We start from the raw sequence: 16,378 nt of genomic DNA, 5'->3' as shown, positions 1-16,378 counted from the left end.
AGAAATTTATTTTCTCTCTCCTTCTGTAGAGGAGGTAAGGGTTTTTTAATTATTACTTTATTATTATTTATTTTTAAATGCACTTTTTTACTTGGCTCATTTTTTATAAAAACCCAGGAGGACTTTAGGTAGTTATCAAGTAGGCAAGGATGCCAAAAAGCTTAGTGCTAGCTAGATAAGAAATTAATTTCTGTGTCATTGGAAAGGTACGTCCTGGTGAATCACTTATTAAACACTGAAGGGAAAAAATTAAATCCTTTACCAAATCTCATTACTTTCTCTTAACTAAAGGTAATAACTATATATTTGAAAAGACTGAGAACTCAATAAGGATTTAACTATCAGGGCCGCTGCATAAATACACTCGACAGTCCAGAATCTGCTGGGATGAAACTGATAAAGAGAAATTATGTCACATTCTTTCCTTAAACAGCATCTCTGGAAGCACCCAAATCTTTCATGTCAATACTCCTTTTTTTTTTTTTTTTTTTTCTTTTCTTTTCTTTTTTAGGGCCGTACCTGTAGCACATAGAAGTTCCTGGGCTAGAGGTCTAATCAGAACTGCAGCTGCCGGCCTAGGCCACAGCCACAGCCACACCAGATCCAAGCCACATCTGCAATGTACACCACAGCCTGCGGCAACAACAGATCCTTAACCCACTGAGCCAGGCCAGGGATTGAACCCGCATCCTTCCAGACACTACGTCAGGTTCTTAACCCACTGAGCCACAAGAGGAACTCCAGTGCTCATTCTGAGCGGCAGAAATCTCAGTTCCTCCTTCTCCCATCACTGCAAATGAATGGCGATATGCTACAGAATCCCTGAGCACGGTTTATGGGCAAATGCAAGATTCTATTTCCAAGTACTCTGTCATAAATAATCTGAAGTCAAGCCTTTCTTGTGTAGCTGACTGTGAACTAAGCTTACTAACTTTTCTTTAGCCAACAAATGCTTTCTCCCTTTTGAAGGTCAAATACCAAGGAATTTAATAATCTGCTGCTGAATCCATACTTTGGAGGAGCAGTAAGTGATGAATTATTCCAGATCTACTTTCCCTTGTAAGGCACTAAATATATGATTAAGTGAAAGTTGCACTAACTGAACAATAACATTAAAAAAAAAATAGTTTTGCTAAAATAAGCAGACATTGAGAGCTGATTGTGATTGCAAGGGAAACAGGGGAGTAGCAGGCAGCCTCAGTCCTGCTGGGAACTGACCAAAATGATTTGAGAGCTTCTGGTCTGTCGGTGGCTGTTCACTCAAGCACACCTCTGGGCTCTGCGGACCACAAACCTAAAGAAGTTACTGCTGGTACATGGTATTGAACTTCTTAGAATTGAAGTCTGCATGACACCTGGCCCCCTCTGGGATTTTTCACTGATTAAATATTCGCTTCAAGACCCCAAACTTCTAATGTATGGATATGTATGACTGGGTCACTTTGCTGTACAGCACAAGTTGGCACAGCATTGTAAATCAACTATAATAACAATAAAAAAAAAATGCATGTGTGTTAAAAAAAAAAAAAAAAAAAAAAAAGGCCCAATACTCTCCCTTGGGAATTAGAAGAGAAAATAATGTGCCAATGTTAACTTGTAAAGTTTGGAGCGTTCAGTCTTCATAGCAGTAGCAATGGCCATCATCACGGGGCGTGCAGATGAGATGGACAGAGGCCAAGTCCAAACTCAGGAGCGCCGGCTGGTAATGAGCAGGGCCAAGGGACCTTGAAGGGACTAGGTGAGAAGCGGGGACTCAGGGTGTCTGGCTTTAGAGGGTTGGAATCTGAGTGAGGAATGGAGAGGAAGTCAAGAGATAGGAGACACTGCAAAGAGGTGAAAAAAGCAGCAGCGTCAGGCTGCAGTGAAGCTGGACAGTAAAAACAGACCGGGGTGCCGACCTCAACAGCCCTCTTTGGCTCGCCCGGGAGAATAGGAAAGCCTATGGAGAAAGAAGGGTGCTCCAGGCTGGCCCACCTACAGTCACAGAAGGTGAGGGGTATCGGAGGTGACGGTGGAACAGGTGACCCTAGGTCCAGACGAGGAGTACACAGCCAAGGAGCAGTGGCCCAGAGCACGAGGAGATGTCAGTCAATGAAAGAGCACAGAGAGGACGCTGGAGGGTTCAGACAGGTGTGCGGGCAGGACAGGTGGCAAGCCAGGGGGTTAGGAGGAGATGGTGCAGGCCTCCAGCTCTAAGTGCTTTACCTTAGATGCCCATCACCGGTCTCTCTCTTTACCACCCCCGGTCCCCTCACCTCTTAAGATATTCAAGAGACTAGGCCGTCCTCTGTTGCTCCAGGCCACACACCAGAGAGCTGGAATGGAACATCTTCACTGCCAAAGGCAATGGTACAGCCCTATGCCCGTGGGCACATCATCAGGGGCCCAGAATAACCGTGCTGTTGGGGACATCACTGAGGTCTGAAGGCCGCTGCCCATTCTCCGTCTCACACACACTCTCCCCACCCAGCTTGCGCTCACAAACCTTCTTCCTCTCCAGTAACCACTCATGTCTGTCCTCTTCCTGGTCTCGTCTCTCTCACCCAGCTGCGTGCGCTTTGGCACCATCAAAGTGCAGCATCCAAGGACTTCCTTTCTGAATTCTTGCAAAAGCCCCACTCCAAGGTCAAGCCTGCTTTTTCCTAGCCTCCCTTCCCCAAAGCAGAAACTTCCTATGATTTACCTTTATGCCTTCGATGCTCTGCACACAGGAGGCACTAGACAAATGTCTACAGAAAGGAGAGAAATACCTTGAGCCGGGCACGCACACGCTCCATTAGTGCCATACCTTGTGCATCGGCAAAACTAACAGTGTATCCAGAAAACTATCACCTCCCCTACCAAACGTTTGCCATACCCAACACGCAAGCCTCCCTTCCCATCCCCTGTTTTATAAGGGCATCCATAAGGGACAATTCATGCTGTGTAAACTAAAGCAACCCAAAGTCAGGGGCTGAGTTTTATTTGCCTTTGAGTTCTCAGCATCTACTACAAAGCCCAACATGTAGCAGACAAGTGGCTAATGGGATTAATCAATCAAGGCAAAGGCACAAATTTCCCTGAAAACAGCATCACACAGAAAGCAGAAGAGCCACGAAATTACCAAAAAACGAATAACCCACAAACTAATCAGACTCTGAAATAACTAAAAACTGATATCATTACTTTAGAGGCTTCTATTTTAAACACAGCAAATTTCAGGGTAAAATTCTCATGTCTTTTTACATTTTCATTACAGGTCTTCCTTTTTCCAAGCATTTCCCCAGGCACTCGCTCATGCAGTTCATCATCTATCAGCAGAGCTTGGGAGCAGGAATGGGAAACTTCACTGAATTTACAATTAGGACAATTGGACTCAAGTCCCGTCGTTACCACTTCCTGACTGTGTGACCTTGAGAAAAGTCCTTTAGCCAGTGCACATCTCAATTTCCTTCTCTGCGGAGCAGAGATAAGATCTTGTTCTTCCTGCTTCTCAGACTTCTGAGGATCAAGGAGGTGGGGGGAGGAGGGAATAAAATCTTGACGACCCACCACGGCCAGGCGTTTTACATCTATTACTGGATTCTCACCACAATCTTGCAGGGTAGGTTTTACTATTTCTCACCTATGATGGGAAGAAACTGAGACTCAACATGCAAAAACCAACAATCTATGACCCTGGGAAAGTAAAGGGCCGGGCCTGACATTCAAACACTTCTGGCTTGTCCGGAAGCTCCCCTCCTGAAAGGTAATGCCTCCTAAGTGAGCTCTAAGTATGTGTTAAAAAAATTCAGCTGCTCTTTAGCATATGACCGCACGTGTAAGTATTTACACTCCTTGCTGTGAATGTGCAAGGCAGAGGCAGAGAGGAGCAAGTATTTGCTAAGGTCACAGGTCAGAGACAGAGCTGGGACTAGAACCGGGGTCTCCTGACTCCTGGCCTGAAGTCTCTTTATGAATCCATGCTGCCCCACACCCCCCAGGAAAAGGCTCCCGACCTCCGTGGGCATAGAGGCATGGTGCCTGTTTATTCAGACCAGCTGTTACCGATCTATTTTAAGACAAGCACTTTGAAACTCATGGAAGGTGAGTATCAAGTGTTTCATTAAATATTCCATATTAATTGACCCTTTAGAAAATGCCCATGTGAGGCGCATATGCCGCCGGCTTCCTGTTAAGCAAACCACTTAAAAACTGACTACACTTCTTGCAACACATATGTTGAAAGCACGTTCGGATGGGGGCACAAGATACCAATCTAAAAGGGTTTTCCATGAAAATGAGAAAGAGCTCCTTGTTGGCTGTTCCCGTGTTTCTGTCCATTAAATAAATGCTCAAGACTGGGGACAGGCTGAATATAACCTTGTGACTGTCCTTCATACCATGCAGAATGTGTGTTTAAGAGGGAAAAAAAAAAAAAAAAACCCTGGAATACAATATTCCCAATAACAGCTAACAGTGGAGGTCTGTGCATTAACAAGAAGAACCATTACACAGGGTGGGGGGTGGGCAGAGATAATCATTTGAAAACCTGCCATTAAAACAGTGCTGTTCGTACGACCCAGGGAAATACATGCAAGCGGTCCTGACCTGCTCAAGTGTCAGGGCACCGAACCACGCGCTTGAGACCAGCTGTCTCGAGGCACAGAGTTCCAAGGCCAAAAAGGGCCAGCTACACTCACTTTTCTCTCGTTAGCGTTCCACCTTTTTTCTATCTGCTTTCATTCCCTTTCTCCACTGTATACTTGTCCAAAGCCTGTCTCCCATTTTACACGGACTTGTGGGATGTGCATAAAACCATCCAGCTGATATAGTCCACACCCTAGACTAAAATTATTACTCACCATCCAAGGTGAGAGGGAGGTGCTATCGTCAGTAACCACAGAGCCCGTGTGAACACGCCTCCAGAGGAAGGCCACGAGAGCAAAACACAGTGAAAACGAGACCTCCTCCAGGTTGATGTCCAGCTGTGCCAACAGCCCTGCTGAGGACAACTCGGTTCCCTTTAAATATCTGAATGCACACCTTGCCTCTACCACGAAGCGCTTGTCAGTACAAGTTACGACTTCCTCTTAGCCCTGGAGAGAGTCAGGGGCATCCAGTGACTGGACGAGATAAGGAAGGCGTTAGTTAGCGGGCAGTCTCGCCTGCTTCACAGAGGCAGCAGCAGCAATCGCGGTCACATTGACTGAGCATTTGCTACGTGCCAATCACAAGGCCAATTAATTCATTTAGTCCTCACAGCTACCCCAGAGGGTAGGTTCTTTCCATCCCGCCTATGCTTGAGATGAGGAAGTCGAAGAACAGGCAGGGTTCCGAAAGGCACTCAGGTGGAGAGCAGGGCAGTCATGGTATCTGCTATTATTAGCCATGCCACTTCAGGAACCGATGCTTTTGCTTTTTAATGACAAAGAGCTTGGCACGACATGCTAAATTTTATGTAGGTGTGTTTGCCAAGGTAGTAAACAAAGAGTTATTTTTCAAGCCATCAATCAATTTGATGAATGCCTATTTAGGTATACGTGTTACCTACGAGTCCCTGAGTCAAATTCTAGAGATGTACATAAATTAAAAAGCCTTTGGTAGGAGTTCCCATCACGGTGCAGGGGAAACAAATCTGACGAGGAACCCTGAGGTTGCAGGTTCGATCCCTGGCCTCCTCAGTAGGTTAAGGACCTGGCATGGTCGTGAGCTGTGGGGTAGGTCACAGGCGTGGCTCAGATCCTGTGTTGCTGAGGCTGTGGCTGTGGCCAGCAGCTGTAGCTCTGATTCGACCCCTAGCCATATGCCGTGGGTGCGGCCTTAAAAAGACAAAAAAAAAAAAAAAAGCCTATGGTAGCTTCAATAGGTCCCAGCCTTAAGCAGGTCACAGCCTGGAAGGGAGACAGATAAGGAAAAGATAGCAAAACAGTGCAAGGAATGCTGCCCCCCAACCACGTACACCCACCCAGCAGCACCCACCCAGCAGCGTGTAATCAGCCACACCTGCAGGAGGAGCTGGGCCGTCCTCTCGGCAAAGGTGACAGAATCTTCCTCCTTCAGACCATGAAAAAGGGTGTTTCAAGTAGAGAAATGGGCATATGCAATAGCAGAGAGAACCTACCAGCACGGTTCATGTGAGAAGCCATAAAAAGGTCAGGAGCACAGAGGGATAAAAGCTTTGCGATATGAAGCAGGACCGGCCTGTGGACCCCTGCAGGCTTACTAAGGAGCTTAGATTTTATCCTGTGGCCCACCAGGGGTACCACTGAACAGTTATAAGGTCAGACTGACCCGCCCCAGTCGTTCGGGTCAAATGTTGGGAGTCCTTGGTCACCCCCCATCACAGCCAATGTTCATCAGCGAGGCTCTGAAAATGTATCCTGAATCAAATGAAGGAAATAGCAGCAGACGAGTGTGCAAACGGGAAGATCCAGGAGAGAAGCAGCTGATGCAAGAAAGCACAGAGAGGGAGTGGAGGAAGACCTGGCCTTTGCAGGAGCACGAATAACTCACCCACGGACTTGAAAGCCTCGCGGCAATCATCTACAGGCAAGATGCAGGAAAGCTGGAGCCTGAGGGAGCTCTCCTCTGACCACGTCTGTTTTCTCAGCGACTAGGAAGCAAGATCACCCGTTGAAGGGAAGAATGGAGATGGAAGTGATGGAAGTTCAAGAAGAAACGATACCAGAGAGGCATCTGAGAGAGTCAGAAACTGAACGGGCTGGGGCAGTCTGCAAACTAACCGGTCTCAGTAACCCTTTACACTCTTAAAAAAGTAATTTCGAATCCTCAGCAGCTTTTGTTTATGGAGGTTCTATCTATCAACACTTTACATACTGGAGTTGTAAACTGAGACGTCTTTAAAACATACACTAGCACATAGTCACAGCAGTGACATCGGCAGTGTCATTCATGCAGCCTTCGGAAAACTCCACAACCCACTTGCGAGAAAATGAGAGTGGAAAAGGCAAACAGTGTCTGAATATCATTATAAAAAGAGTGTCTGAACTTAAGGAACCCCTAAAAGCATTTTAGGGACTATCAGAAGTCCCCAGGTCATACTTTAAGAACATCTTGTTTATGGAATTCCCATTGTGGAAATGAATCTGACCAGTATCCATGAGGATGCAGGTTCGATCCCTGGCCTGGCTCAATGGGTTAAGGATCCAGCACTGCCGTGAGCTATGGCGTAGGCCGGCAGCTGCAGCCTCGATTCAACCTGTAGCCTGGGAACTTCCATACGTTCTAAGTGTGGGCCTAAGAAGCAAAAATAAAAAATAAACACTTGGTCACCTGGTTTAGCGAAATGTAATCAGATGGCTGGGTAGCCTGAGGTGCCCACCTGAGGTTAAGGATCACGAATTTAAGGTGATGGCCGTCAGCTGGTATAGTTTTTCCTCCACCAGGCTCAGCAGCTGAGATGCAGGCAGGATTTAACCAGGACTGTACTTCACCCAGATGAGAATCACCAACCAAGAGACGCTAAGGAAGTACCCATAATGGCTATGGCATTTAAGCTGAGTAGGAAGGAGATGAAGATCTGAAGGCAGTGAAGAGGTGGTGGGACCAAGAGTTCAAAAGATTGCTGAATTTTAGGTATTACTAGAATAATCCAGAAAGGAAGGCTTAGCAAGAGAGTAGGATGCTTGAAACAGAATACGGAAGGTAACTGGTAACAACTTCAAACTCAACATCCAAAACCGACTGGGCTCCCGTTCCCTCTGAAACCGGTACCTCCTCTATGTCCCCCTAGTCACCCGGGCCTGAAACCTGAGACTCAACCTAGATACTTTCCACTCTCGCTGCATCCGAGAGGTGCCAAAGTCTTGTCCATTATACCTCCTCGTCCTCTCTCATCTTTCTTGACCCTCCCTGGCCCTCCACTCCCACCTCTTCTCTGGTCCTGCATCCACCGGCCTCTTCCTCTCTTGACTGAACTTCAGCAAGCCTTTCTCGTGCCCGGCTCTGCCCCCTCCAGTCCACCCTTCACTCTGCCGTGGGTGAGCCTCCCACAGTCAACTCTGACCTTGTGATCGCCACCCCACCCATGAAGTGACAGTGACCACCCAGCTGGGGGCAGGTGGAGGCTGTCTCTAAGGATGTGTGGTCCACCAGGGCATGAGAAGGAGGTAACGCCAGTGTCATGAGATGATACAGGAAGAGGATACGAAAAAAGGCAATCAAAGGGAACACTCTAAAATCCTTCAGGAATGTTCAGACAAAGAGAAGCCAGCAAAGGAGGCAGGCAGAGAAGGAATATCAAAGGTACAAGAGAACCAGGAGAGGGTAGTGCAGTGGGAGTGAAGGGTTTCAGGAGGAGAGGAAAAGTCAGTGATGTGCATTGCCGCTCGAAATTCCAGGGAAATAATTTTCAAAGGTCTGTGTTTGAAAACTAGGAAATCCATGGTGATCTATACCGGATCCACCCTGTTGGCATTACAAACTGGATATAATTCTCCCCCTCTTAAAAAAAAAAAAAAAAAGGCACTGTTTCATTTTCTTCCCGCTGACAGCTATAGGACTGTACCTCACCAATAAAGTTTCAGCACTGCAGTTGTTTATCCCGGGCTCTGGTTCCTAGAGAGCCCAGGTTAAGCCATCAAGTATGCAGACAGAACAAGTGCTTAAGATGCCTGAGCTACTTCCCATGAAAAGATCTTGATGGGTGTCAAGTTTAAAATTACGCTGGCCAGGAGAACACTCCAACAAATGGCAGAGAGGTTACTGACTCCTGAAAGACTAAATAATGGCATTATTCTGAACGGACTGGCTAAATATACAACTGCACACCACTCTTTTGGGTCAATAGCTGTTTTTTCTCTCCTCAGGATACCCCAGCAATTTTTATACAGCACCACCTTGGGGTGGAGGGTGGAAAGGGGTTGGTAAGGAAATGCAGACATGTATTTGGAAAGCACACTTGAATGCTACAACTAATATAATTAGTTTTAAAACAATGCATTGTTATATGTAGCAGAAACAATGTTCTCTTTAACTTGAAGAAGGAGTAAGGGTTTAAAAAAAAAAAGGCTTGTTAGTAGCTCAGAAGGAAATCCTGGGGACAAAAGTGGTGTATTCGTTTACAAATGCTTCATCACCAACACTTGGTGCTCAGCGGAAAATATTACATGAGGGGGAAAAAAAAAACATGGAAATCAATGACAGAATTGAAATGGTATTCAGCAGGGCAGCTTTCGGAATGAAAAGAATTTCTAGGAACATGTTAAATATGTTTCACTTATATTTTCTTATGCATGTGTATACTTTTTTCACGCACACACACATAGACGAGTGCGCCGTCTGACAAAATCTGTCCAAATCTAAAAAAGCTCGTATAATCGCTATTAAATAAAAATTCTGTATGATAAGAAAATAACCCTCCTGATCTCTTTTCCCCTACTAGCCACGACCTGGTTTATCAGCTCTCTCTACAGCAAAATTACCCCCCAACAGAGGTCTATGCTTGTGGTCTAGATCCTCTCCGAGTCACCCGACCTCTGCGGTGGAGTGTTGGCCTCTCGCACACCAAATCTGTTTTTGCCAAGGTCATCAAAAAACTTTACATTGCTTAATATAGTATTCTATCTGCAATCCTTGTTTCATCTGAAGAGCAGCATTTGGCATGTCTGATCACTCCTTCTAGAAATATATCAGTTGTCTGGTTTGCTAGAACCACATTCTGCCAGCTTCCCTCCTACCCCGTGGCCCAGTACCAGTTCTCATCTCTCTGCACTCGACACCTGGGCAGGTCCCGTGGCTCACGCCTCTGACCCTGTCTCTCTACACTACTCTCCACGTGCCAGCACCCAGCGTCGTGATGGTAAGTACCACCTAAACCCCGATGACTGCAAACTTTACCGCTCCAGCTTCTTTAGCTGCCTGCTCGACATCTAGAGGCCTGCTGGGCATGTGATACACAATGAGCTCCAGACCCCCAAAACACACACACACACACACACACACACACACATTCCCAAGGCTCTTCCTCCTCCAGTCTCCTCCATTTCAGTAGATGGTAACTCCATCACTCCAGGTAACCCTGGACTCATTCTTGGATCCTCTCTTCCTCCTATCCCCCTAGTCTGGCTCCATCAGTAAACTTCTGCTGGCTCTGCCTTCAGGATATACCCGGGGTTGGATTCTTCCCACCACCTGCTCTGCTATCACTCTGGTCATCATCACTTGCTCCAGTGGCTGCCTCAGCCTGGCTCTCCTTCCCTATCCTCAACACATCAGCCAGAGGGATCTGCTGAAAAGGTAAGTTAAGCCATGTGATGCCTCTTTCACTCAGGGCAAGAGTCAAAGTCCTTACGTGGCCCACCAGTCCTAAAAATCGGGCTCCCATGTTATCTGACTCATCCCGACCACTCCTGCATACACTCACTCTCCTGAGCCCACTGGCCTTCTCGCTGCCCCTCCAGTTCACCCACCATTGAATCACCTCAGGACCCTGGCACATGGTATGCTCTGTGCCAGGAATACTCTTCTTTCAAATATCCACATCTCCACCTTCTCTCGCTCCTTCCAGGTCCTATTCAATTGCCGTCTCCTCAGAGAAGTCCTTCCTGACTGCCTTTCATAAAATCGAATCTCTGTTCCCTCTAACCCCTTATCCAGGTTCCTATCTCTTCACAGCACATCATACTATACAGCCATTTACTTATGTTTTGTCCCCCCACTAAAATATAAGTCCTTTTAGGGCAGGGATCTTTGTTGTGTTTGGTTTACCGCCCTAAGCCGTTGTCTAAAACAGTGCCTGGCACATGGTAGCCACAAATATTCGTTGAAGGAACCCTAAAAACCTGAATAATACATTTTAAGAAAATTCAGGAGTTCCCGTCGTGGCGCAGTGGTTAACGAATCCGACTAGGAACCATGAGGTTGCGGGTTTGGTCCCTGCCCTTGCTCAGTGGGTTAACGATCCGGCGTTGCCGTGAGCTGTGGTGTAGGTTGCAGACGCGGCTCGGATCCCGCGTTGCTGTGGCTCTGGCGTAGGCTGGTGGCTACAGCTCTGATTCGGCCCCTAGCCTGGGAACCTCCATATGCCACGGGAGCGGCCCAAGAAATAGCAAGAACAACAACAACAACAACAACAAAAGACAAAAAACAAAAAAAAAAAAAGAAGAAAATTCAAAGTTTACCTGCACTGTACATAATCATCAGCAAATTCATCAAATGTATTAGTCCCATCCTCAGACATAATCGAGAGCAAAATTTTAAATGACAAAATAGGAAGATTAAGATGAATTCATCAACGATACATGCACGTGGGTACAGCCATTTATGGAGACCTACTTCACCACCAAGAGCGACAGCAAGCCCATGACCCACAGTCTTCCACAAAGACTGTACCACAAAGTTGTACCCCCGGTACAACTGCCACAGAAAGGCTCTTCTCTCCCAGAACTATGTGTGGGCTTGGCATCCTAGCTAGATACCAAGCTAAAGACTGTCTTGGATGAAAAATAAATCTGTCTAGTATATACATAGACTAGATTTCATGGACTGCGTGGACTTCCATGGATCATCTGGATTTAACTTTTATTCTTTATACTAAAAGGAACATATTAAATATGTACCTAAAGGTGATTAACGTTTACTATCCTAACTAATAAAAACAAATCTAAATCAGGGTTTAAAAAAAAAAAAAAAAAAAGGAGTTCCCACTGTGGCACAGTGGGTTAAGAATCCAACTGTAGTGGCTCAGGTCACAGCTGTGGCACAGATTCAGTCCCTGGCCCAGGAACTTCCATATGCTGCAAGTGCAGCCATGAAAAGAAAGGGACGAAGGAAGGAAGGAAGGACCTATTTTCAACTGAAAATACCAACTAGCAAGACCCCAAAAAAGACAGAGGCCCAGAGGCAAAAAGAACATTTGCTACGTAAGAGAAGTGGGATCCCCTTTATAACTTTCTTTTGAAGAACAATTAATTAATTAAGACTCCAAGATTCAAACCTACAACTGCTTAATTATTTGCAGGGTTATTATTTTTTAAACACAAACAAGGCAGAAGGCTAAAGAATGGAAAAAAAATTCTACTCATAGGAGATAAACACTCATTAATAGAGGCTACTCATTTTATAGACTTTCTGAAAAATTAAAAATAATAAGTTAACACATCAATATAGGAAAATTTCTTTCATCGACATCTGTTCGTAACAGTCCTAAATACCACAAAACTCAGAAGTGAGAGCCTCCAGTTATTTCCTGGCTTAAAACATCAGGTGCTATAATGAAATAGTTTATTTCAAATTAATATCTTCAGCAGAATCTAAGCTGAGTGGACAGAACGACGCTTCGACATGGCAAAAGCCACAGGTACCAGTAACGACAGCTCTAAATTCAGAAGAGCAAAGTCTGCAGGGACATATGTCAGAGTTTCACCAGGTTATCAGGTTATTCACTATTCAGTATGAACAGAGCTGATGGCCCAGGAGCCTTACAACCAGAAGCAGCTGGAACCCTCACCCAGAAAGATGAGTAGTTAGAGGCAGAATTAAAGTTATCAGTCCAAAGGAAGTTGTAGATCTTGCAACTGCTTCAAAAATTTGAGGGTAACATTACTTGTAATGTGACAATAGTAGGGAAAAAAATGTTTTAAGTCATTTTGCTAACGCTGAATATCTGTGAAGCACATCATCTCTGCTGGGCACTGTAGGCATGTTAAAAGTGTCCATGAATTATTTAATGAAACCATTTACTAAGTTTCGTTTAAGGATTTAAGGACAACCTATATAATACAAACTCAGCTGGCCAGCACTCAGCTGTTCAGCAACCTTAGCTCTCTGCAGTGTGGTCAAGATCAAGAAGGCTAGCAAAAACAGACATCACCATAACTCAGGTACCAGCCTTCCAGCATGCACTTTGGGGAGAAGCCCACACTCGTAGAAAGTTAAAGGGAAACTGCACTTTGGGGACCAGAAAGCCCATGCTTAAGAAGAACCCAAAAGCACAGCAACCTAAGGAAGATCACTCAGCTGTTGAGCTCACTAAAACCTGGCGGCTTATAGGACAGAACTGTGCCATCATTTCTTTAGGGCAAGGATCCTGAGGCGTTCACTGCAGTACCCCCAGGAGGGAACAGAGTTCTTAGAGCAGCGTAGGCACTCAGTTTTCATGAATGATGCTTATAAGGACAATCCTTACTCATCAAGATGATTAAATTACATCTACTATATTCTACAAGGAGAAGGAAGAGCAAAAACGCATTTGAAAGGATTTTCATCCATGGTCCACCTTCAAGTAAAGCTTGGCTAGAAGGTTGAAACGGGGAGGTCCTCAGCTGTCCAGAAAACTTGATTATTGAGAACAACGTACTGAACAATCCCCAAGGGTTCCAGGCCACTCTAGTTGCAGGACATGCACACAGCACCATCCTCCCTGCTGGTGGCCAAGGCCGCCTGAGGCCACAGACCAGGTGGAAAACGGGGATCTGCAGAATGGAGAGCCAGCTGCAGCTCCCTACAGAACGCTGCTCAGAGCAGCAGCTCCCAGCTTGATGGAAATGCCAAACCCTTCGACGGGACACCCTGAGTCGCAACAACTCTTAAGGGGTCCAACGGAGTTAGCCTTCACCACCCAGCATTATAGGAGAGTACGAAATAAATTATCTAACTTCTGAAACCGTATGGCTCTCACTACTTCCAAGTCTTTTCTTTCATGGGGACTGCTATCCAGCAGGCTGAAGGCAGACAGGCAAGGGATGCAGAATTTGAGGGGTAGAGGGGCCTTGATGAATACTGACATCAAGAATGTGTATGCTCTAACTTCACGTTTTGGTTTCTGTTTTTTGTTTCTTAGGGCCACACCTGCGGCATATGGAAGTTTCCCAGCTAGAGGTCAAATCGGAGCTGCCGCTGCCGGCCAATACCACAGCTACAGCACCACCAGATAAGAGCCACGTCTGCAAGGCCGGATCCTTAACCCACTGAGTGAGGTCAGGGATCGAAACCGCATCCTCATAGATACTAGTCAGATTCTTCTCCCCCCCCCCGCCCCCCCGCCCGCTGAGCCACAGTGGGAACTCCTGTGTGCTCTACCTTTAAATACATACTTATTACATCATATGAAGTCAGTTCCCCTGCAAAAGGCACCGTTCTGGTTGCTCAGTAGCTGAGGCTCTATATCACTCAGGATTAGTGCTAAAATGTGTCGTAGAGGGAACTGTTTCCTCTCCCTTTTAAGCTGAAAGTGGTATTTTACATTCTGAAAGAGCAAACAGATTTGCTGAATTGTGTTTAACAGCTTTCTGCATGAAAAGTTTCTGATGGGACCAAGAAACTACCATTCCACTGCGATGTGACTTTGGGGCGCACTCAAGAGTGCACAGAGCCTTCCAGAGCTGCAATCTTCTTTAACCCCTGGAAGAGTCACCTCCAGGAAAGGCTCCAGCCACAGAAGCCAACCATACACCATACCACCTGAGCAAGCGCGCTGAATGAAAGAAAGCGGAATCTGGAGCGAAACTTCTCGTTTCCTGTAGCTGTTGAGAGAGGTTGGACTCGCTCCTTCCCACATGGCTTAAGTCGAGCTATAAACATAACCATGTAGCCTGCCAGCTGGCCACAAGCTCTGGGGGCTTTCGGGGGCAGCCGCTGTGCTGTGCTCCCTTTTCCTCCTTTTGACCAGTGTCATTCCGCACAGATAACGGTGTGAGAACGCCCTCCACTTCCTAGAGTCCTCATTTATGTCATGGTTCCTCTTTCAAGAAAACATGGGGACGAAACGCAAAGCAAAAGAAGAGACTAAAGGCAAAAGTACCCCCCATCAGCGCCCTTCATCCCCCTCCATCGTCCCCATAAAAGAGCAGGTTCAAATTCCTTTTGTTGTTCACCGACACACACACACACACACACACACCCCACGTAGGTGAAGGGCACCCAAGACAGCTTGTTCTTTCCCGCCTCACAGAAAGCCCTTACGAAATCCTCCTACCATCTCAGGACGCAGGGCTCTAGCATTCAGCTAAAGAGCTAATAAACCATCTCAAGTCAAGGTCCAAGAAGTGGTCCGCAAAGCAGAAGACTGCGAGGCAGGGCACGCTGAGCGCACCTAGATGTTTGCATTTACACAAAGAAATTAGCCGGCTGATTAATGGGAGACGCCGGCTGGAGGCGGAGGCGCCCGCGCCGGCCTCCTTACCTGGGACATCTGAGGCCTCAGGTTGATCTCCTTCAGGTTAATAGAGTGCGCCCGGAGGTTGTTGAGCAGCTGGCAGAGCAGGACTCCATCGCGGAGGGTCTGAGCCAGGTCGAACACCTGCGCCGAGTCCCAGGTCACCCGGTGGTTGGCGGGCAGCACCTTGCAGTGGATGAGCCACTGCGCGCACTGCTTCCACGGCTCCATGCCCGACGGCTCCGGGACGCTGCCGGCCCGGGGCAGGCGGCGAGGATGCGGCGGCCGCCGCCGCGGTTCCTCCGCCCCGCCGACGCCAACGCCAGCCGCGGCGGGCCCCTTCCCAACGAGGGTGCGACGGTGCGAGGGAGCCGGCGCCCGGGCGGGTGGATCCGGGGCTTTGCGCGGGGTTCGGCTCCGGTCCCGGCCGAGGTCCGCCGCCGCCCGGCCGCCGCTGCAGCGCGTCCAGCGCTCTCTCCGTGCGCTCCGGCCGGCTCGGCGGCGACCGCCGCGCACAGGCTTCCGACTCGCGAGCCCGGCGCCGGGCAACTGAGCATGCCCAGCGCGCCGGCCGGTCTCGCTGCCGTCTGCGAGTCCCCAGAGGCGCGGGTGGGAGAGCGCGCGCCGCCCTGGCCTGGGGTCGGCGGCCCGGGCGCGGAGGGGAGGAGCGCGGAGGGGAGGAGGCGGGGGCGGGGATGGCCGAGGGGATCCCGGCGCTCCCGCCCACCGCCCCCCCAGGTTGGCGAGGCTCACACAGCCCCAAGCGTCTGAAGATCTTCTACCGGGACGCCTTCCCGGTTTGGGGAGAGAGTATCTGAACACTGTAATTCTGCGGGGGTTCCTGTTAGGACCCCCTAAACCGCGAGCACAATTTTTAAAGGATCTGAGAGGAGGGAAGGATTAATTGGGGCATCGGGACTCCCCGGGGGGAGGGCACAGAGCATCCTGAGAACGCAAGGCTGAAAGTTTTAGAGATCGTTGCCCCCGCAACCCTTCCACCCGCTAAATTCTCTTCCTGCAGATAATTCCAGTTCCTCCAAGTTAGTTGCTCTTAAAGCTGTTTGGGCACCTTAAAAGCGTGTGTTTGGAGACGCCTGCAGAAACCCGCCCCCCACCCCCGAGCCTATTTCAACAAGAGATATTTTTCACTTAGAGATGGTGTCCCTCTCCCGTCGCAGGTTCGGAACTGTTGGGCGCCGCAGGCCCGGCCCTTTTGCTGACCGCACAAAAAACCTGCGGGAGAGAAATAGGCCTGTGAAACGCCCAGGAGTTCCCGGCGGCCACACTGCGCATGCGTGGGCG

The 16,378-nt window shown here is 48.0% G+C and overlaps 1 protein-coding gene across 8 annotated transcripts in view; it reads right to left on the bottom strand.

Annotated features, from left to right (window-relative positions):
* The window catches only part of VAV3 (vav guanine nucleotide exchange factor 3), a 373,539-nt gene extending 357,912 nt beyond the window's left edge, over positions 1-15,627 (bottom strand). For 4 of the 8 annotated variants that reach the window (XR_014844590.1, XM_085023762.1, XM_021090110.2 and 1 more), the window contains exon 1: positions 15,104-15,627. Coding sequence is in view for 5 of the 8 variants with exons in the window: in XM_085023762.1 (XP_084879888.1) it covers positions 15,104-15,307 (204 nt within the window). In the remaining 3 variants the exon portion in view is untranslated. Of the gene's footprint in view, positions 1-2,255; positions 2,487-14,896 lie in introns of those variants that run through there. The other 4 variants (XM_085023765.1, XM_085023767.1, XR_014844591.1 and 1 more) reach the window with 3 other exon arrangements.
* Between the last annotated feature and the right edge of the window lie 751 nt (positions 15,628-16,378).

Source organism: Sus scrofa, chromosome 4 (assembly GCF_054392235.1).
Source record: "Sus scrofa isolate SSC_HxYL_T2T_F1_AM1 chromosome 4, Sscrofa_HxYL_maternal_Yorkshire_Landrace_v2.0, whole genome shotgun sequence".
Lineage (NCBI taxonomy): Eukaryota > Metazoa > Chordata > Mammalia > Artiodactyla > Suidae > Sus > Sus scrofa.
Note: the sequence above shows the minus strand (reverse complement) of the source record. Positions and strands in the feature narration are given on the sequence as shown.